The sequence below is a fragment of the Serinus canaria genome, chromosome 5, assembly GCF_022539315.1.
Source record: "Serinus canaria isolate serCan28SL12 chromosome 5, serCan2020, whole genome shotgun sequence".
Classification (NCBI taxonomy): domain Eukaryota; kingdom Metazoa; phylum Chordata; class Aves; order Passeriformes; family Fringillidae; genus Serinus; species Serinus canaria.
The window spans coordinates 36,142,050-36,164,372 of record NC_066319.1 but is presented as its reverse complement, the minus strand read 5'-3'; the positions used below and the strand labels follow the sequence as shown (position 1 = coordinate 36,164,372).

Genomic DNA, 22,323 nt, shown 5'->3' with positions numbered 1-22,323 from the left:
CTTCCAGTAAAAGCTGTGCAGCTCTGTACAACTGTGCAAGACTCCACAGTACTTTTACTTAGAAGGCAACTTTTCACCTGAGAGATTCCATCTGGGACCCTCTGTTTCACAAATGAAGCCCAGTTCCTTAGTGAACATGAAGATATTTCCTTCTTTACCAAGGTCAGCTTTCCCAGAGAATTTCTTCATTTTTTTTCAGCCCTCTGCCCTCCCACAAACAAGCACAGTATACACAGTTTCAAATGTAAGGACAGAAGCAAGCCCCAGACATGCAAGCCTTTTAATATGTGAAACAGTGAAATCATCTGACTGCAGGGGAAAACAGCACCTAATGATATGGATAGTGGTCTCACATGTTCTGCACCCAGTGTAATCCTTTTTGATTCACTTCAAAAACAAAATACCCCCCTTAAAAAATAATGTTTACATCTGTGTGCTGGCTATTTGAAGAGTAGGCATTTCTCCAGCAGCTTGATGTTCCCACAAAACAAGATCTTCTTTCCTCTAATAATTTTATTTCCAGGAAATAATAGGCATCAACATGATATGTAACAGTGGTTAAAAAATCAGGCTTTGAAGTGGTAAATGATCACAGAAGCTCTTTTTTAATGTCCAGAGCAGTTGTTAAAAATTATCGATCAACTTGACTTTATTTTGTTCATTTCTATATGGCCAACTTGATGCAAAATGATTCTGCACAATTAAGGAAAAATTTAATATTTAATCTTGCTTTTTCCATTCCTGAAGTATCTCATATCTCTTAGAGACACATCAATCAGACAGAGCTAACCAAATGCTTCAGCTTTTATAAGTTGTTAAAAGTTATTTGCAATTTTTTCATGCACCCATTTCTTATGTAGAAACAAACTTTTCATCCCATTTTCTTTCTGTCAAATTTCCATTTCCAGTGGACTTCTTATTAAAGATTCAGTGTCACTGGACCTCTTAAAAATTCTCACTTATTTCAAATTACCTATCACTTGCAATATAGAACTGACTTCCTTGGTTTCTTCCAGAATCCTTAGAGTCTACTTTCAGTAACCATATAAAAAATCCCAAGTGGGAGGAGCCCTCTTGATGCCCAAGGCACAGCTTATAAGCAATTAAAAAATATACAGAAACTGAATTTAGCATGAACCATTGATGCTAAAGAATTTTGGTAGCATGCTTCCATTTCTGATTAATCCTGTCAACAATGTTAAGTAGTAGAGGAACAAAAAAAATTCCACAGTTCCCAGAACACTGGAACTGGAAACAGTTTTGCATAATTTTGGATATAAAAAAACTTCTGATTAGTACCTTCCTGTGATTTTTCCCTCTAGAAAATAACTGATACTCCTTACCTATGGATTGTGCTAGAGCCATAATTTTATTATTTATCTATTATGATCTCTATTATGATCATAATATATCCATTAGGATCCCAAACATTTCCAAAGACTCCTATTTAATCTTTCTTTTCTAGACGCCCGCTATTTCATTGCAGGTGAATTTCTATCCCCTAAACTCAATATACTCAATTACATAATGTTTAATATCACATATAACAAATTTCATCACAGTTGAAGACTGACCATCTTCACTGGTGTATCTTTTAATCAGGGTTTGTTCCGCCACTCCAAATTACTGCTGCTACTGACCCATCCTTAACATTATTGTTGCAAAGTTTGCATTCACTATACTGCACTAACATGCAAAAAATCAGTGTTTCATATTAGACAGCTCTAAAATGTCAGGGCTGGTGTACTCCACACAAAACATCAGATCTCAGGGCTGTGCTGGGCCTCATTAGTGTGCAGCCTTGCAGCAAAGAAGGCCAGTGGCATCCCAGGCTCTGTTAACTAGAATGTATGCAGTAGGTGCCCCTCTCTTCCCAACACCTGTGGCATTGCACCAGGAGCACCCAGGCCAGTTTTGGGCTCTCCAGGACAAGAAATACGGGAACCTATCGGAGCAAGCCACTGCAGAAAGCCACCAAGACACAAAGAGCACTACTATGAGAGGCTGAGAGAACAGGACTTGTTCATCCATAAGCACAGGATGCAGACATTCCTGTCTACAGCTATCTAGTGGAATGCTACAAAGAAGATGGAGCCAGACCCTTTGCAGATGTGTACAATTTTAGCACAAGAGATGAAGACAGAAGCTGTAATCCAGGCAACTCCAACTGAATACTAGGAAAACCTCTTTTGCCATGAGGTGATCAAACATTACAAGTTGGTCAGCTGATTCTGCAAGTTGTAGAATCTTCATCTATGGAGCTATTCAAAACCTAATTTGACACAGACGTGGACACCTGATGCAGATGGCCCTGCTTCAGCAGTGGGGGTTGGACTGGATGATCTCCAGAGGTTCCTGCCAGCCTCAGCTGTTTGGGATTTGAAGCGAGTCTTAGCCTAAGCCTCTCATGACATCATACAGTAAAATCAGGCCCTGGTCAAAACTGGTGATAGATGTTCTAACCTGAAAAGAAATCAATTTTTTCCCTACACTTCCAAATTTGCCGTGGAAGAAATCCAGCTTCCTTTCACTCTCTTTCCAACACATTCCTGTAAGTTTCTGAGTTGTATTTATCTTCCACAAAATTCTACTCTACACAATGATTTTTTAGTATACAACTACCAGTTTCCCTCTCAAAGTGACAGGAAATGTGTCCACACAATTTTCAATTCCCCCTCCTGGAACTCTCCAAATCTCTCTTCCTGATTTGGTTATCAGACCACTACTATATAATTAGTTATGAATATCAACCTCCTGATGAACAGCATTCCATAATTCATCTTTCACCTCTCTTTCTTTAAACAAATCAATACAAGAGGAATTATTTCAAGCTACAACTCACAGAAGAGCAAATTGGGTACCTGCAGCTATCTAGGTAAACCTGAAGCCTTTCTAATAGTGCCAAGTCTACATTGCAACTGAAATATATATGACTACTGACACTACTGAAATATGTGACTTCAAATACTTGAGCATACAATTATTTAAACTTACATACAGGATAACTTATCTCTGCTAACATGCAAAATTAGATATTTATGGAACAATTATTAAAAATCAGTTATTTCTCAAAAAATAGCATACAGAAATTATATGGGTCCAATACTGCATACCTTTGACAAAAGCGATCAATGCATATTTTGATTACACATCCTTTAAGCTAATGCCCATACCACTACTAGTTGATTTAGTTTACTTTTATCATGTATAAAATAGCCTGCATCCTGGTCTAAAAGTATAATACATGCTGGAGTTCACACAGGTTTGTTGCAATTTTCAAGTCAGCACCGCAATTAATTTTATGCCATTGGGGTTTCACCAAGCAAAAATAATATTCAAGCATTTAATTTTTCTGAATTCAATCTGTTTAATATGCACTTTGCTTGAGCATAAAAAAAAATAAAACTTCAAATAGGAGTGTAAAATTAACTGTGTTACAGCAAACCCTTTCCAACAAATGAAGAATAAACACCAATTAAAACTATAAACTCTTCAAAGCAGGCACTCTTTTTTTTTTTCTAGGCATTGTATGGTATGATGCCTTGTCCATACAGTCCAAATAAGGTCTTCCTTAATCATATCAACATGAGATAAAAACACATTAGGTAGGAAGAGTAATTAAGCTGTGACACATCTCATATCCATTCATGAAATGCACTGAAAATTATAGTAGCCAAAACTATTTAACTGAGACCATTGTCTTCAACAATTTTCTAAGCAAGAGAATCACCAAGGAGACTTGCTACAGCTTCCAGAAGCATTCCACACAACAATGCAAGAACAGGAGTACTGGGTCAGACCAGTGTTTCCTGTATCCCATCTCCAACAACCCTCAAAAGTAGCTGCAAGGAACAACATAAGAAAAGTGACAGCATATGTAGTATGTACCCAAAGTCTCCATCCAATCATTTTCAGTGCAGGCATTTCCTCAAATAAATATGCAGTTAGGAATATTCAGTGGATTACTGGATTACTCTGTCATTAATTTGTTCCATCTCCTCTGAATTTCATAAAAGCTTTTCACACCTTAACACATTTAAAAGACATCACTTCTCTTACAGGAACTCATCATCCCAGATCAACAAAGCACTCTGATAAAATACTCATCTTAGCAGCAGTAGCAGCAGTACTAACACATCCACTATGTAACCAAGTCCCATAGGACAAACCTCTGCCCTGAGCCCCCAAAATCCTAGGGAGCAAGTATCAAATAAGAGATAGGAAAATATTTAGAAGCAGTAAGACAACAGCAGCTAGCGTCACAAGAAATGATATCTAGTTAGAATGAGCTTGATGCTTTTGTAGGCATTTCAAGTAAGGAACAACTTGGGAAGAAAGATGAATCTAAAAGGGGATGTTACAAAGGAATTCTAGTCCAAGCACAAGGTATAAAACAAATGTGTGTTTGCAAAATAGTAAATGGGCAACATGGTTGGTGTTACAGCTTGAAGGGAAGCCTTGATAGTGAGAATTAGTATGGGGTGAAGAATGACTTGAAACTTAGGGCAAGATACTAATATTTCATGCACCAGAGAAGAGATGTTAGGGGGGGACATAGGCATGGTCAGTGTGACTGTCGGTCACTCTGAAAATTGTCTCTGTAAGACAATTCTGGATAGTTAGGACTGGAGAAAAAATATTTCTCAACGGTATTGAGGATGAGTGTTTAACTGAAGAATAGGCAGGAGAGTATACAGCAGGAATGGTAGGCAGAAAAAGCCTGCAAGACTTTCACTCAGTCTGAATGCAAAGAACTTCAGAACAGAACAAAAGTTACTAAAAAACAATATAGCAGAGAAAGAGCATCCCTTCCCATTATATTCCATGTCAGCATCTAGCATTCAGCTGTGTAAAAACTTCCTGAAGTTGAGTTGCATCATCACCATCACACTTAACAGCTCCTCAGAGATGTAACAGAGTAATGCCTGATGCATTTTTGAGCCTGTTCATATTTTGACCTCTAAAACCCCCTTTGGCAAGGAATTCCACTGAGCAATTCAATTGCATGCTACATGGTAGGATGGAAGGGAGGCACACAGAAAAGCCATGAAAACCAAAAAAAAAAAAAAAAAAAAAAAAAAAAAAAAAATTACAGCTTCTGTTTAATGTTTTAAAAGTGCTGAGAATTCCACAAAATGTTTTCTTGTTCTCATAATATTAAAGTTAATGAATATGTATTCTCCAACTGCCTTCTTGAGGCCTTGCTCAGTCATCTCTTTTCCAAGAGGAAGCATTTTATTTTAACTCTTCCTCTGACAAAACTCTTTCCATCAATCTCTCAGCCTTTATACCCTTATCTCAAACTACAGTATATTTTTGAAATGATAAAAACAAAAATACACGCCACAGATAGATTTCACACACTGGATTTATGGATTGGCATTCATGTTTTCAGTTTGTTTTTCTATTTCTTTCCTACTCACACCAAATAATCTACTTGCTTTTTTAACTACTATGCTACGAGGAAGAGGTCTGTATCAGTGAGAGTGCCAAATTACAGACCTCTCCTAACAGGCAATATAGCAGTGTTACTTGAAAAGTAGATGGAGGGCTTGTAAAGAACTCTAGGAGATCTGTTTTGACTAAGGGAATCTAAGATAGGCAATAAGGAGATGACAGAGAAGCAAGACTACATTTTCATTGAGATAGATATACCATAAGCCTATGAATCATCTGCAAAGAGATGATACTTAAATTGTCTTTCCACATAAGATTATGCAAAGATGAAGAGCAGAATAAGGGGGGAAAAAAGGGGGCGGTTGAGAGACAGCATGTTGCAGAACTCCCACACAAAGCTGGGTAATGAATGAGAAAGATCCTCCAAAGGATGTGCTGAAGAAGTGATCAAAGTATCCAAAAGCAGCAGAAAGATGACATTTGCCAAGAAGTCACAGGGCAGAAGGAACAGGGACATGGTCAACTGTTTTCACAGCTGGCTGGCAGACTGAGAGAATCAAAGCTCCAGATTTAAAGTGCAATTTACAATTATTAAAGTGATCTTTAGAAGTCCATATCTTGCTTGGAGGGACAGTCTCAGAAGTGATTCACATGCGCCTCTGCTCTGCCTTTCAGCATGCCCTTAGCACGACTGCCATTGCTGCAACGCACTCTGCACTGTGCCTGCTCCTGCTTCAGTAGCATAGGGCCGTAGCAAGATGCTGAGAAGCTGCTTTACTCATAGTATTGCAATACCCAGGGCTTTCATTTAGCAACTGAATTTGCCTTATACAGCCCTTGAGAAGAAGATCATATTGACCTGAGCTATAATGAATTCCAACTGGAAGTGAGTAGCACACAGCTTTACGAGGCTCTACCAGGATCCAGGACACAAGCTGAAGAGTGGCCCCACTGCTATGGATCTGCATCACCTTTGTGACCCATTCCCAGATCAGTCAAACACATTTGCCATCTTCTGCTAAGCTTTCTCTTGCCAGAGGAGGAAATTAATAAAAAATTTAACAAGTCCATTTCCCACCCTGGATTGTCTTCAAAGAATTGGTCCATGAAGTGGCACAGGCTAGAAGAAAATAACTACTTAAATTTTTTTTGATCCTCCTATTTCTCTCTATTTTGCATTCACATCTCCCATGAAAGATGTTTTGTAGATGGGCTATGTGATTGCACAACAGCCAAAATGAGTACGAAACTCTATAAACTAACTTGTTTTCCAACAATGACACGTGCACATGCAAATACTCACAGATACTTCTATACACCAACCACTTCTGAAAATACAAATGGAAATAACAGTAATCTTCCAAGCTCTCTCTTTCTCATTACACAGCAAAGAAAAAGGGGAAAAAACAAAACCCACCACTATTCTAACTGATATACTTTATTTATTAACATTTTCTGTCCCTTAGAAAAAAGATAAATTAATTATAATTAGCTCCCATTTGGACAATTTTGTGTATAGCATTCATATCAGTGATGTGTTGAAAAAAGAGCTAAAATCAACACATACATTTTCTTAAGTGAAGGCTTGAATAAAACAAAGTCAGGCACTTGGTTCCTCTTTCATTCCATATGATACACAGCTGCGTCAATCCCATCAGGAAACAGGCAACAGGAAATTCTTAACATTCTGAAGAGAAATCTAAAGATGTGTCTCATCACCCTTCCTCCTGAAAGTGCTTTTCGATGTTTCAAAGTGCTAAAAGATGTTTACACAAATTCTAAAATTATTAATTATTTTGCTCAGCTTTTAAGCAGCTCTAGGCCTCATTAAGTAGCTAACAATGAGACAAACATTTTTTTCTTTTTATAAGTTGCCTACACTTTTTTGTTTCCTTCATCTCAAAATATAAATTGTTAAGGAAGCCTTGACACCTACGGACAAAATCAAAGCCAAGTACTCTAGCTATTGGAAAATGTTCCTTCATAATGTGCTGCTCCTGTGTTATTTGTGTTTCTAACTACAGCTCTTGCATATATAATTCCATTATACTTTTATAAATCACCATTTTGAAAAATGCTTTTGAACCATTAATATATTTTCCTGGTTAAAATTCTTTGAGATGTTCTTAACAAGAGTCTTAGATAATGAATTTGGGCAAACTCTGGAACAGTCTTTACAGTATTATCATTCTCATTAATTTTCAGAACTACCCACTGTGTTGAGATGATTGTCATGGGCCTAAGACTTCAATTTGGCTAAATATTTTTGCATATATTTCAACATATAAGTAACTAACAGATGTTTAAAATGTTAAGTTCACAATCTAGAAATAGTTAAATATTTACTGCAGTATCGTAATTTGGTTTTGCACTTATTTTATTTTTCTGCTTCTATCTTTAAACACTCTTTTAGAGTCCTGCTTCGCTGTAGGCAAAATGCTTTAAAACAACATCACATGAAAACAAAACATACTTGATTTAGTAAATACAGCTGTGCTTTTAAAGAAAGAAAAGAAATAAACACTTTAAGGTACTGCAAATTAAAACAGAGAAAAGAAAAGAAAACATTTAACGTAGAAATGTTACTTTTACCTAAGGTCCAGGCTTAATGTAAAACCTTTTAAATTGTTTGCATAATAAAAGCTGTAAAAATCATGGGTTTTTTTTGCTTTAGAAACCTTATACATTCTACTGTCTTACACCATTCCTAGAAGGCTCTATTAGATGAAAACAAAATTACTTTCAAAATGTTCATACACAGCATATACAGTATCTTACTTTAGTACAAAATATTCTTTTCCTTTGCCCTTTTTTTGTTTGAGTGGTTTTTTTCTTTTTTGAGGGGTTTTTGTTTTGCTTTGGTTTGGTTTTTTGTTATCTTTGAAGACTGCTTCTGTTTCCATTGTTTCATCCTTAACCATTCACATATCAGAGCAATAAGTATTTCATTACTGGTTTATCTGTCCAGAGGCTTGAGAAGCAGTAACAATTAACCCTCCCTTCACAGTGATTGATACAGGCTTTGCTTTCAATTTGTTCCACTACACAGATCATGAAATTCTGAATGCGATCATCCTTATTGACCTACACTTTCAAACACACAGCTACAATGAGATGAAAGTAATTATTAAAAGGAACACAGGACTACTCAATGCTGAAACAAAGTCTTGAAAAATCTTTTAGATGACCTTCTCATAAAATCAGCATCTTTTGATGTGAAATAAAATTATGGATTTTCTTCAAAATCTGGAAATATTCAATGTAAATCTGATCAAAGTACAATATCATTGTATCACATAAGAACAGTTCTAATGTCACATCTGTTCATATCTGACCCAATAAACAGTAACTTCAACCAGAGTGATCATAGGAGGATCAAGCCCTATATATTTTAAAAGTTCCTCTGTCAGCTTTATTTTACACCAGCTCTGCTTGAAATGTTGTGTTGAAAATGACAAGGCAGTAATTTCTCTTCTGTTGTAGTCTGTTTCAAGAAAGAAACAGTGTTTCTTTTTAAGATTCTGGACTTCTTGAGGCACCTAATGTAAATAAGTAGAGAGGAAATTCAGACTGCTAAGGAAAAATGAGAAACTCAAGTCAGATTTCCATCATCAGCTGAGATGAACCAAAACCTATACACACGACTGCTGGAAACTTACTGCAGCAGAAAACAAATATTTTTCATAAACCCTGGAAAAATAACCCCACAAAATAGTAATTTCTTTTAACTGATGCATTTTTTAAAATTAAATAGGTTTGGTAGGTGAGCAGTAATGATAGAACTAGTTAAAAAATGGGATGCAGTCAAAGAAAATCAGGATAGGAAACTGTGCAGAAGGATGTTCTTACAGGCCCGAGGCTCTAATCACAAAACAAAGTGATGGAGATGAACCAATACTGCATGGATTAGCCATGAATTATTTTGAACTATAATCATGTGCCAGCACAAAGGGGAGGTAAAAACTAGCCATTACTCACAAGCTGATCTGCAGATAAGAAGAAAAAATAAGTGAAAAGGGAAAAAATTTATATGCTAAACTGAGTCAGGAGAATAATGAAAATCTAAAATGTTGTTACACTTCAAGTAACATTATATTTAATGTTTTTCATATACTGTATAATGCTGAGTATTTACACAATAGGGTCTGTAAGACACTAGGGCCAAAGCAGGGTTAAATTGGATAACTCTTCTGTAAATTAGTACTGCTTAGTAATATGTGCTGAAAAACATCCTAATGGATGAGTTTGTTTTAAAACAGCACACATGGGCACTAATTTCTCCCATTGTAAAACTGCAGGAAATAGATATATATGTACACATGCATAGATAGAAACTGGTACAGGTATGGGAAAATGTGTAAATACACACAGACACTTATGTATACACAGGCATATATAATGAGGGATTTAATTTCCATTAGTCCATCTGAGAGCTAAGCATCACCATCTTAAGATTCAATGTTAGTTTTCCTTTCAGAAGAAAATGTTAGAAATAATTTTGCAAGAAAAGAAAAATCAAGACTGCTATCCACAAAGATTCCTGAGATTCTTATGAACAGACTGTTTAAATGAAGAGCACTTTAATCAGTAGAGGAATCCTCACATTTCTAATGTCTTGCTGTGCATTCTGCAGGTTATAGTAGCAGCTGGTAGAGGTCATATATCTTTTGTGAGCATCCCAAAAAGGCTCACTGCCAGACTGTTAAATTATGAATAAGCAATGAACAAAAGAATGCAGATACGGTGGTGACAAGATAATCCAAGCAAATTTATCTATGACAAATTTCACAGGATTAACAAATTACATTTACACAGAACAATAAAAATGAGGAGGAAAAAAAAGGGGAAAAAAAGAAAAAGAAAAAAAAAAAGATGAGCCTACTTTTCGCTCACAGCATTAGAGGGAAAGAAAATCTCCATTCCAGTACATGTATTCACATTTAACTTTAGATAAAGTAAGACATAGCTTGCTGAAGATGAGCAACTAGAATTATTTCCTTTCATGCTAAAACATATTCTGTATCTATCTAATATACAACACATGCCTGCACTTTGCAGTATACACTTATATAACTCAGTGGAAAATCCTTTAAAGTTTTCTCCATCATTAGTAAGAAGCAGAATAAATATTGAAGAACTCTAATTTAGCTTTTCAGGCAAAGTATCTTTCCATTTTCTGTCAGTTAAAACACACTTTTTCCCTTTAATCACTTTGGGCTTTTTTCCTATTTGAATTGAACAAATATTGCAATAAATTATAATTACCACAAGAAACAAGTCATGAATAGAACTTTTTTTTTTTTGCAATAGTACCATAATAAACTTTTTTTTTTTTTTTAAATTACTCCTAAAGGCATTCTAAATCCATAATCATAGGCTGCTCCTAAAGATAGACATTCAGTATGTCAAATAATCTGTGGGGAAGGAGTAAAGGAGATCTGCAATGTTTGCTACATCCTGCAGTCTCTTGTTCTGGTTTTTGGAAGTGATACAAAAAAATTTGAAACACTACTCTTAAAAAGCATGGAATATCAGTTTCAAAAGTGCAGTTCTGCAGAGAAGCATTTTTCTTCCTATTTAAAAGGAATGAAAAGGAAAATCAGGATAGAAAAAACAACTAAAAGGAAAGACAGCATCTCTTAGCTGGGAAATTTGAGCGTAAATAGAGTGATTGATAAAAGAAACAGCATGTATGTTTGACAGATCTGGAATCAGCTGTATCTTCTCTATCATGCTTCTCATCTGAAGTCTATTTTCTGTCACCTCCATATATTTCCTGTTGTTTGTTAATCTGAAACAGTTGTTTAGTAAAAATAGATCTTGAATAAATATGGGCCTTCTAAAACCATATGTATCATTTATGCATCAAATATATGTTCTTGTTACAGAGCACTGCCTACAAACGGAAACCTCACTATTAAAGTGAACATCCAATTAATTAAGATACTTTAGTAAACTACTTGGATTCTGCAAACAACTACTTGAGTACCATTTATCTAGCTCATTCAGCCAATGGAAAAAATTACTGCTCTTTTGATTTATCCCAAGAAATATAAGTTTTGTTTTAAAACTGAACAGCAGCACGGAAGGAATGAATAGATACATTAGCCCAAAGTATTTGTTTTTCTTTTTACGTTCATCTTCTGTTTGTTACTTAGCAAGAGAAAACAGGTTTGTTTTTTAAAATGCAGTTATTTTCAAGAACTTCCTGTCCAGACTGTTAGTAATTTATGCAAAGGTGAAGCAAACATGCCAATCCTACACCTAACTATAGTCAGACAAATAAAATCAGCTACTTTTTTTTCAGCTGTGAAGGTTGAAGGATAAGTACCACTGGCAGCTATTCTCTTTTTTTTCCAGTACTTTTTCCCTTTTTTAAACCTGCTGCCAGCACTGTACAGATTCAGTCACTCAGTTCTTTCTATTGACCTCAATCTTGACCTGTGAAAACTGCCCACTTACATTTTTTTCCCCACAAAGCAACAAATTCTGCTTCCCATCATCTCCAAGAAAAAACAACTTTTTAACAAACATTTTTTATAAAAGTTGGTATATTATACTTTTGCTAAATGAATTACAGCTTTGGCACCTAAGTCATATAAGCCTAGGTTGTGAGTAAACTGATTGTAAATGTGAATTTGCACATGACTTTCAAAGATGGCATTTAAGCAAGAGGGAAAGAATATCCCCCACCCCACCCCCTATTCTAATATGTAAATACAGAGTTCTAATATATAAATACACAATTCTATGCCTAAATTTCAGCAAAAGTACAACCCTTTAGAGTTTCATCCAAAATAACTGTTCAAAGACTATTCATCACACAATAAAATTCAGCTTAAAACAGTGTAATGTCTAATGAAGCCTATTCTAAATTTCTGTTGGAGACAAAATTCCCAGGCAAGTATTTTAAAGGGAGCTTATAGAATTGAGGTGCCCATATTTCACTAAAATGCAGTATGTGTTGAATGCCTAAATCCAACAGGCTCTTCAGAAAATCCAAGCCCCTGAGACATTATGGTAGATTACATACATACATATTATTCTGACTATATCCCCTAAGTTCACTATATACATATGTAAACCTAACATGCCTGCAGGTAATGGAACAGTACTTTTCCACTTAAATTATTTAACATAAGTGTTGAACTTCTATTATATATCAAGCTAACAGCTAATTTTAAATTGCAATCAAGCCATTCTCTGAAAGCACTTTATTTCAGTGGAGGTTTTGCCTGTAAAAGAAATGTAAATCCCTCTAATGAAGGCAGTGTAATCTTTGAATACACAGTCAAAATGGGGGCTGGAATTTTATTCCTAATGCTAACATTGACATCTTTTGCCACTTCTGCTAGTTCTCAAGAATTTTTTGTGTGTAACTATCTCATCAGTAAAACATGTAGAACAGCGATTTCAGACCTTTCGAAGCATGCGAAGCCAAATAAAGAAGCATATCTACAGAAATACTCAGTGTTAATATTAAAGTCTTCTTCAGACATTGGCTGACATCAGTGAGAAGTTTCCCAGAACAGACAAATGACAGAACGGGACAGAAGAGTGAAAGTCCAAATTGCAACATACAAGTAAGTCTGGGAAAATAGCCTTAGCAAGAAAATCTTCACAACTCTCTTTTCAGCAATCCATTTCAAATTCTTTGTAACATATCACTTGTTCTTTAACGTGCCTGGCTCTCACCTGCATGTAGTGCTGGCATAACTCTCAGTATCTAGCTGCAGCAGGCTGAGATCAGGATCTCCTTGAGAATCACTCCACTTTTACTTGACAATCTCGAGACTTTTGCATTTTACAATAACACACAGAGGCAAAGTTCACTCCTCCTCTCACTAAGTATATTTGTCATTGCTATGTCTCTGACGAAAAATTCACATCTATTAAATTATATGTTAAAAATACTTTTATCCTTGCTTGTGATTCTCTGTAGTATACTTTAATTGTGTACATAATTTCATTTAGGACTTTTCTAAAGATTAAGGTACGACTTGAACTTAATATTCTCCAAAGACAGGGTCCAGTTCTGCCAAGTTAGAGACACAAATACTATCCTTCCCTTACTGTACCTTCTTTGTCCTGTGTAATATACTTCTTTGGCATACAAAATTAACGAATATTTGTACTACTCAAAGTCCTGTTCAAATGAATGGCACAACGGTCCTATTCATTTGACTAGGACTTTGTGTATTGCAAAACCACTGCTCGAGCTAGTCACAGAACAATGCTCTAGTCATATAAGACATGGCAGCAACTATTATATTCTTACTATGGCACATCTTCTTATGCAGCAAAATACAATATTATTACAAATTATCTTTATTATGCAAAGTCCTATTAAACAAAAAGTCGCACACCTCATTCACACTAATGGGATTTTGTATGTTAAAGATAACATACAGTAGCCTTATAAATATTACATAGAAAGAAATTGCCTATTCTGAAAAAATGTAATTCTTTTGAAATGAATTTTCAAAACATTTCATCTCATGGCCTTAAATCTTTGGCAGCTTCTGAAAAAAAAAAAGTCAAACCTTAAGCATAAACAAAGAAACAAATGACTGGGGTGTAAATGCAGTCTTTAGTATGTACCTTAAAAATATCCTATGTTAAGGATATGTAAACAAATTTTCAGGGTGACATCCTGCAGAACAAGTTTGTTTGATTCATTATAAAATATGCTATGACTATGCTGACGTGACCATGCTGAAAACACAAGATGAGGTGCTTTTAAACCTGCAAGAGCTACTGCTGATAATAATATAAAATTGATCTGATGGAATAACTGAATGTAAGGTTTATTCACATGAGATGAGATTTCAGGAAATGGTTTCATAACAGTAAACAGTTACTTAATTGCTAACAAATGAACTTCTGCCACGTTGGTTAAATGGCTTCATTCTAATGACCTCGGTGAAAGAATCGTTCCAAAAATGTTAATAAATGGTAACAGGTAGTTTTCATGATCAGTATCAGTTATTCAAAATTCTTATCTTAGAATACATTTTCCAGTAAAGAGGATATTGTTATAAAGATCATTTTATGAAACAGAAAAAAAAATTAAACACTCTTTACTTTTTAGGAAGTATGACGAAACTAACACATAGAATGCCAATTTTCAACAACTGTTTTACATCCCTATTGCAGTAAAATTCCCATCTGGGCTGGCAACCTGTGTGCCAAGTTTCAAACAAATGTGATTTGAAATTGCCAGTATATTAGACTCTGAAATTCAAGTGAGATCCTAATAAAAAGAGATGGGTACTGACAATAGATTCTAATATTCTCTTAAAAACACCTATGGGTCTAAGTGTTGTACTAATCTGTTAACAAAATTCTCTAATTATTTGTAACTTATTTATAGTATGGCATTAGAATATCATGCCATCAAATTGTTAGAAAACAAGCAAACTGGATATAGTTTGTAAGAAAAAACTAGTTGTGCTTTATGTATGTAAAGAATGTATAAACGGTGCTGCAGACAAAACCTTGTTATACAGAATCCCATTAGTTACTGAAAATACCTAATATAAGTTTTGTTGATCAATACTCTCATGTAAGCTCTAAATAATGTATGATTCCAGTGGAGAAAAATGCAGCAAATCAAATATGGTGGGAGAATGTTTCAAATTATGAAGAGTAGCATGACTGCTAATCCATAAATCAGAAATCAGAAAGATTGTTGTAATGTGGGAGGGCTCTATTTAATAAAGGTCATTATAACTCCTGGCTCTAGAGCTATAAGATCTAATATCCTCTCTGGTAGCTCTATGATATGCCCATGCATTACTGTTCTTGTTGACAGTCTGTTGCCTTGGAAATATTTCATTATTTCAGTTTTTCCATTTGTAGACCCTTGGCCTTGTGATATGAAGGCCACCCTATTTCATATTTTCGATTATCATTTAAGCAATCTTCTGGAGCTATTTATATAAAAGCAAGTGTTAGACAATGCATATCATCATTTATCACTGCTATGCTTAAGCTCATGCTCTAGAAAAAGTGCCAAAATAAAGGTTTTTTCCTCTTTCACTTTAAACCAATAGCACTCTAATATTATGATATGCTATACAAATCAATGCTGGCATATAATATGCATGACACTTCCGTATATTTCATTTTCTTGGGTGTATATCCACGCAGTTGAAAAAAACTAAACTGTGGCTGTAACTGTAAAATTTGCTAATACAGTTTAAAAGAAAATCAAACAAATATAAGTGTGGAACTTTTCACATATCCTCTTAAAATCCTAAAAAGGTGAAAAAAGTTTCAAAACTATTCAAGTGCCAGTTTACATCAGAGATTACAGCTTTTTACATCTGTTTTGTAAGCACATTTTTTTGCTTGAAAAAAATGTAACACAATCTACCTAAATACTTGCGGTAGTGAAGACTAAAAAAACAATGTACACAAAGTTAATTTAGAGGTTTCTTAATCCCGAGAACTAGTTTACTGAAGCAGTAGCTAAGAGACTGCAAAACCCTTTTTAATAAGTGATATGCTCCTGTATTTCAAATATCTTGGTTCCCACAGATGAAAGGATGTGTACAAAGACAGCTAAAATAGTTACACGCAAGACTTCATGAGCACATTACACAACTTTTAATAAAATGTACATCAGTATCTGTTTATTGAAGCATTGATCCATTTTCTCCAAAACTTTAAGGAATAAACAGACTAACGTTATTTTTGTTACAAAAAATGTCATCAACTTCTACATGCAACGCTTATACCTAAACTATCCAGAACACTGTACAGAGTGATAACAAAGTGAACCCTGAGGGCAAAAAACTTCTTGGACACTAGGCCAAGTTTGTGGCTACTAGTGTTCTAGGAATTTAGACTACCTTTTTCTCCTGAAATGATTACACCTCCCACTCCCTACAGGGAAAAACTACTCTGATCCAACCTTTAAAATGACAGCATCAGAGCTGAACAAGAAGATGCTATTAAAGGGCATTAAATTAAATACAGTATATCCTCCTACAACTTCAATCAGAATTTCAGACCAAGTGTTATTTAGTTCAGCTCTCAAGTGGAGCAGAATAACAAATCGCGCACTTTGATTTACCTTCTCCGAATGCCAAATGGAGACAGGTGATAAAGAAAGCACTCATGCACAGGCTATGAAGTTTCCCCTAGAAATTAATTCTATCTTCAAGATTCCTATCTCAGAGAAATTCCCAAAATGGCACACAAATATGCTTCTGCTGGAGAGATTACTGAAGCTACCCTGGCAAATACACTTAGCACTAATATAGTAACATTCTCAGAAAGAAGACAGCAGAATTGTTTGTTGTGGGGGAACAGGACTTATTTATATGAATTGTTTTTCCAACAAAGAATTCTGCAGGAGAAAAACCTGCTGCTTTAAGTGTTATTAACACAGTAGAAACACCTTTGCAGCCACTGGAATGAAGATTAAGAAAAAAAACGTTTATAATTGAAAATGAAAATCTGTAGTTAAGTCATTGACATATGAGGATGCACTGTTTTCCCATTACGTGTATCTCCTAATTTTGCTACATATCAACATAGCCTCGTCAAAGTGCAACAGTTAACACTAATGCATCTAAGACAAACACACTAACACTTCAGTGGTGAATATGAGATATATAGGGTTTTTATGCCACGCAGTCTGCTTTCTTAAGAAAAATGGCACAGCTACTTAGACAAAATCTGTGGGGTTTGGAAGTTGTACTACAAACGCTGATCATTCTAAAATACGCAAGTATGAAATTAAGGCTGAAGTACTTTTGTTTAAATATTTTTCAGACTTATTTGTGCTGTGAAATATAGACCGACTAACACATGATCCAGCTACTTTTAAAGGCTATCTAAATGGTATTTTCCATTTTTCCAACTAGCGAGGAACCTTCCTCACCCCTCATACTCAAGTTCACTTGTAACGCTAAAGGGGGCGGAAGGGAAAGAGCCCACCCCAAACCCTCTGGCTGCTCTTCTTCTGGGCATATATTTCGTCGCAGTGTAGCAACGGAGCTTTGAATACTTTTGTAAGAATCACAAAGTAACATCACATGAACTTGTACTCTTGTCTCCTACCAGTCACTTCTAGAAAGATTCACTTTACTAGAACAAATCCGCTACGGGCAATTCGTGTCACCAGCAGAGCACATTAATCACAAGCACTCTCTCCCAACAAAAGTACATGGGGCAGGCGGCGGGCCGGGAACCAAGCGGGGGGGCAGCGCGATCACCCCCCGCCTCCCTCCCCGGACCCCGCGCACCGCCTCCCTGCCTCCCCGCCCGCCCGCCCGCCCGCGCACCGGCTCCGCTCTGCCCACCCCGGGGGCCGCGGGCACCCGCGGCCGGCACGGCGGCGGCGGGGCGGGGGGGGCGGCCCGGGCAGCCCCGCGGGCGCAGCTGGCGGCGCCCCCCCCGCTCCGGCCTAGCCGCACTTGAACCGCACCGGCGGGGCCGGCCCCTCCGCCCGGAACGCCGGGCCTGGCGCGGCGCCCCAGGGCCGCCGAGCGACGGGGGCCGCCCGGGGGGGCCTCCCAGTCCCGCGCACTCACACACACACACACGCACACACACACACGCACACAAACACGCACACGCACACGCGCCCGCTCCACAACGCGCCCCGCCAAGCACCGGCTCCGGCAGCCGCGGCGGTGCGGCCACCGGAGCGGGGCCGCTGCTGCGCGGCTTGTTCCGAGTGTGTGTGCGTGTGTGCGTGTGTGTGTGTGCGTGTGTGTGTGTGTGTGTGCGGGCGGCTGGCGGTGCGCACTACGAGGAACTCACGGTGCCCGGCTGTGCGAGCAGCGGGTGCCGGCGGCAGGTCCCCCCACCCCGGCATGGCAGCCAGCCCCGGCCCCCGGCGCCGGCGGCTTGGCCCGGCCCGGCGCTGCTGCGGCGGCTGCTGCTGCTGCTGCTGCTGCAGGTTCAATAAAGAGAAAGTGTTACCGTTCTCGCCTGGAAGGATCCTGCTGAAAGCTTGGCTTGGTGGGCGCCATCTTCCTGGGATTTTTTTTTTTTTTTTCTCCTCTCTCCCTTACTTTTCCCCCTCCTGATGTTGGTGTGTGTTGTGTGTCTAGCAGCAGCAGCGGCGGCAGCAATGGCCCCGGTTAGCCAGACCGGCTAAGGAAAAGTACTGAGGCCAAAGCATCGCGGGCTCCCACTCCTCCGCGCAGTCCTGGTGCAGGTTGCTTGCTCGCTTGCTTGCTAGCGCTGCTGCTGCCGCTGCCGCCGTCCATAAGCCGAGGAGCGGAGGGAGCCGGGGCCCCGCCGGCCCCAGAGACATGCCCAGCGCAGGCAGCGGCGGCGGCCGGCGGCGGCGGCGGGAAGAGCGAGCCGCGGCGCAGCCCCGGCGGGCAGCCCGGCCGCTGGCATCGCCCGGCAGGTGCGGCACACGCACACACACACACACACTCTCACACACACACGCACGCACACGCACTCTCTCGCACACTCGCACACACACCCCCGCGCCCGCGGGCCGGGCTACGCGGGGTGCCCGGCCATCGGGCTAGCGGGGCGGGGGCGGGGGAAGGAAGGAGGGGTGTCAGGGATCTCCAGGCTTGACCGCTGTGAAAGTATTTCTGGGCATTTTCCAGCTGCTTTCCCAGCTCCGCTCCCGCTCTGCGTGCAGGGGACACAGCCTCTGCTGCCGGCGCAACAACGCCACTCAGTTGCAGTTTCGCACACTTTCTTCCTCTGGAGTCTGGGCTCCAGCAGCGAAGAGGAGCAGGGGGAGGCAGGGACTGTCTCTTCAACACCGCGGGCGCAGAAACGCGGCGGGAACACACTGGGCACAGGCAGCGTGTCACCCGTGGGCTTCCACGGTGGAGGACGGGCTCGGGTGGGAGCAGCGGGCCGGGGGATGCGAGGGCCCTGCGACCCACGGGGCCGTACGCGGGTGTGCCCCGAGCCAGCCCGGACGGGCCGGGCCGGGGGAAACCCCCGCATCCCCCAGACACCTCCCCGAGAACGCGCCCTCACGTCCTGAAAGTGGACATCGGGTACCAGCGAGACAGAAAGGGGTAATGCTGGAAATGTGAACTTAGAATGATGACCCGCTTTGTTGGCAAAGGGTGTAGCACTTCACGCGGTTTTATTGGAAATCATGAAACTAATCATGAAGTAAAGGAGCGGGGAAAAGAAACCGCTACCTTAATCGTTCCTTCCAGGACCCCGGGAGAACCCGAGCGCTGATAGCCCTTATAGAAGAAATTACTCGTTCGCTAAAAGCTTTTCATCTCCAAGGTAACTTTGTGGCTGTCTGCTGCTCCCTTGGAAGTACAAATGCCCGGGCCTGATCCCGCTCCCTGGGAAAATCGAACGGGCTTCCTTGGGGAAAGGGGCAAGCCCCGAAGGTCGGCCGCATTTATTCACGAGAAACGTTTCCGCGACTACTCCAAAAGTTTTTCTGGGGGAAGGGGAGGAGGCTGGGGGCCAAGAGCGTGTGCGAGCGGCAGGGCAGAGCCAAGGGAAAGAAGTTAGCGGAACACCTGGAAGTTTGGCTGCGGGGCGCCGTCCGCGCACCGGGGGCCGAGGGATTTCTTTCCGCAGGAGGCAACCGGGCCGGCGTCACTTGGCGCGGGGCGGCGGGCGCGGGGCGCGGGGCCGGGGACGCGGCCGCGGTTCGGGGCCGCCGCCGCCCGCCGCGCACGTGCGGCCTTCGCGCGGCCGTTGCGCACGTGCGCGGCCGGCGGCGGCCGGCGGGCCTCGAGAGCCGCGAGCCCGCGGCGGGACCGGGCGGGCAGGGCCGCGCTGCGCTCCGGGCGGCGGGAGGCGCCGCGGCTGCAAGGTGGGCAACCGGAGCTGCGAGGGGGGGGGGGGGGGGGGGCTCTGACTACACAAAGTAGCAGATGCCGCTCCCGGCCGGCAGTCCTGTCTGCTCGCCTCGGAAATGAGGGGAGGAAAAAAAAAAAAAAAAAAAAAAGTTAACAGGTGTCTCCTTGGCTGTGGCAGTAGAATAAGGAGAATAAGGAGGTGTCGTGTCTGCCGTATTTTAAGCGTTTTGAGAAAGCGCGAAGAAAAATCGTCCGACGTAAACCATGCTGATTCATCCATAATATAAAGTGAAAATTTGGAAGAAGTGCATAAATGTTTCCTGTCGTAGGTTAGTGTGCGAGGCATCCAGACTGGTCTGGATTCGTGGTAGTAAAAGTACTTGAATATCTATTAAGCACTGTTTGGATTAGAGGTGTTAGTAGTTTGTCAGAGAAGTATTGCTTTTATAACTTCTTCCTGATTACAGACTGATAGAAGCAAACTATTAAACCCGAAGTACTAAAAAAATTGTATGCTGCCTTCTCTACATAATTCTGTTTAACTTAAAGTCTCCAGAGGTCTCTTTCATTTGTCTAAAAGCCAATCTGACATTTCTGACCCTTGACTTCCCCACTTCACAGACTAAACTATTGTGATTGCTGCCTGTACTTCCTCGTTAAAGTGTCCGTCAGTTTCCATTGTAATTTAAATATTTCATAAGTGACAAAAATCATACAGAAGCCGTAAAAAGATAGAAACTTTAATCTGTTCTTTATAACTTTCACATTCAAGATTTTTTTTTTTTTTGTATATGAAGGATTAGTGTGTTTGCTTGAGCAAAACAAGACGCCTCCTTAGTTTCAAATGTTTCTTAGCTAAGAACATCCTTAGGTATCATCAGAGCTTTTTTCAGGAGTATCAGCTCCCTATTAACTCTCATTTGATAAAGCCTTCAAAAGTTACTATCAAACGTTTTCTATCACAGGCATCAAAAACTATGGCAAGCAACACAAAAGTTGCTGAACGACAGAGCAGGCAATGGTCAGTTATCTAAATCTGGCTACAAAACTAATTAAGTTTGAAATATTATGCTGAAGTCTCCTATTTTATTTCTCTTTTACATCGTAGGGATGTTTACTTTGGACGTTTAAGATTATACAGCATTTTTCTCGGTATTTAATTTAATGCAATAGTGGAAAGCAAGATACTCTGCCCTTTTTAGAGTTTAGAGACATGTAAACGTTTTGTTCTGATTTCAGTAGATCTGTTGTCTACTTTTTTTTTTTTTTTTTTTGAGGATTCGGCTACGAGTATAAGCTTATGATAAAACTTACTAACAGATTCAGACTTCAGGTTTAGAAACATAAAGAAATGTCAGGTAATTAATTAAGCTTCATGTTAGTATCAGCATATATCGATGAATTGTTAAGGCAAATGGGGAATGTCTTTAAACTTCATGATGACTTACTGCCAACTTTCTACGCTTTGCTTCCTAAAGGCGCTCTCTGTGAATTTCCTGCATTTGCATTAGAATGCATTTAAGATGAAAAAAAGAAATAACAGTGCTGAGTATACTTAGAGTTTCGGCTATATTTCCCTGTAGTAACAGGTGACATGCTAAAACTGTTAAAACTGCAATGTGGAATTGCAAGTGTGCAACCCCAAGTGAAAATTGTACTCATTCTTGGTTGAAAGAAAATTATCAATCAGCATACCATGATCAATTATCCCCCTGGCTGCCACACACTGGGATTTGCACAAGGCATTGACATTGAGAAATTCCTCTTTAGAAAGGATGAGCGGACGGGATCCCAAACTTTGCAGCAGCCAAGCTAAGATGCCGGGGTCTCACTTTTTTTTCTTTTCTTTTTTTTTTTTTTTTTTTTTTTCTATTGTTGCTTTACAGCTCATCCAGGACAAAACTAGGAGATTGCGTTTACTTCTCAGTGCATTTTAAAAGATGCTGTATTTTTTTGAAATAAAAAATAAAAAAAGAGAAAAATACACCCTCCCCTCCAACCAAGCTCTCACCCCCCGCCACCCCGCCGCCCCAACAAACAGAAAGGAGAGATAAAAAAAAAAAAAAAAGGAAAACAAAGAAACACAAAAGCACAAAGAAAAAGCAAGTGAGGGAGCCTCAAGAAGAGCCGCACACCCCTCTCCCACTCGGTGCTCACC

At 39.6% G+C, this 22,323-nt stretch overlaps 1 protein-coding gene across 2 annotated transcripts in view; it reads right to left on the bottom strand.

The window, feature by feature from the left end:
• NPAS3 (neuronal PAS domain protein 3) overlaps positions 1-18,663 on the bottom strand; it is a 591,794-nt gene extending 573,131 nt beyond the window's left edge. For both annotated transcript variants that reach the window (XM_030240757.2, XM_030240756.2), the window contains exon 1: positions 18,337-18,663. In XM_030240757.2, coding sequence (XP_030096617.1) covers positions 18,337-18,386 — 50 coding nt within the window. In that variant the 5' untranslated portion in view covers positions 18,387-18,663. The remainder of the gene's footprint in view (positions 1-18,336) is intronic.
• Between the last annotated feature and the right edge of the window lie 3,660 nt (positions 18,664-22,323).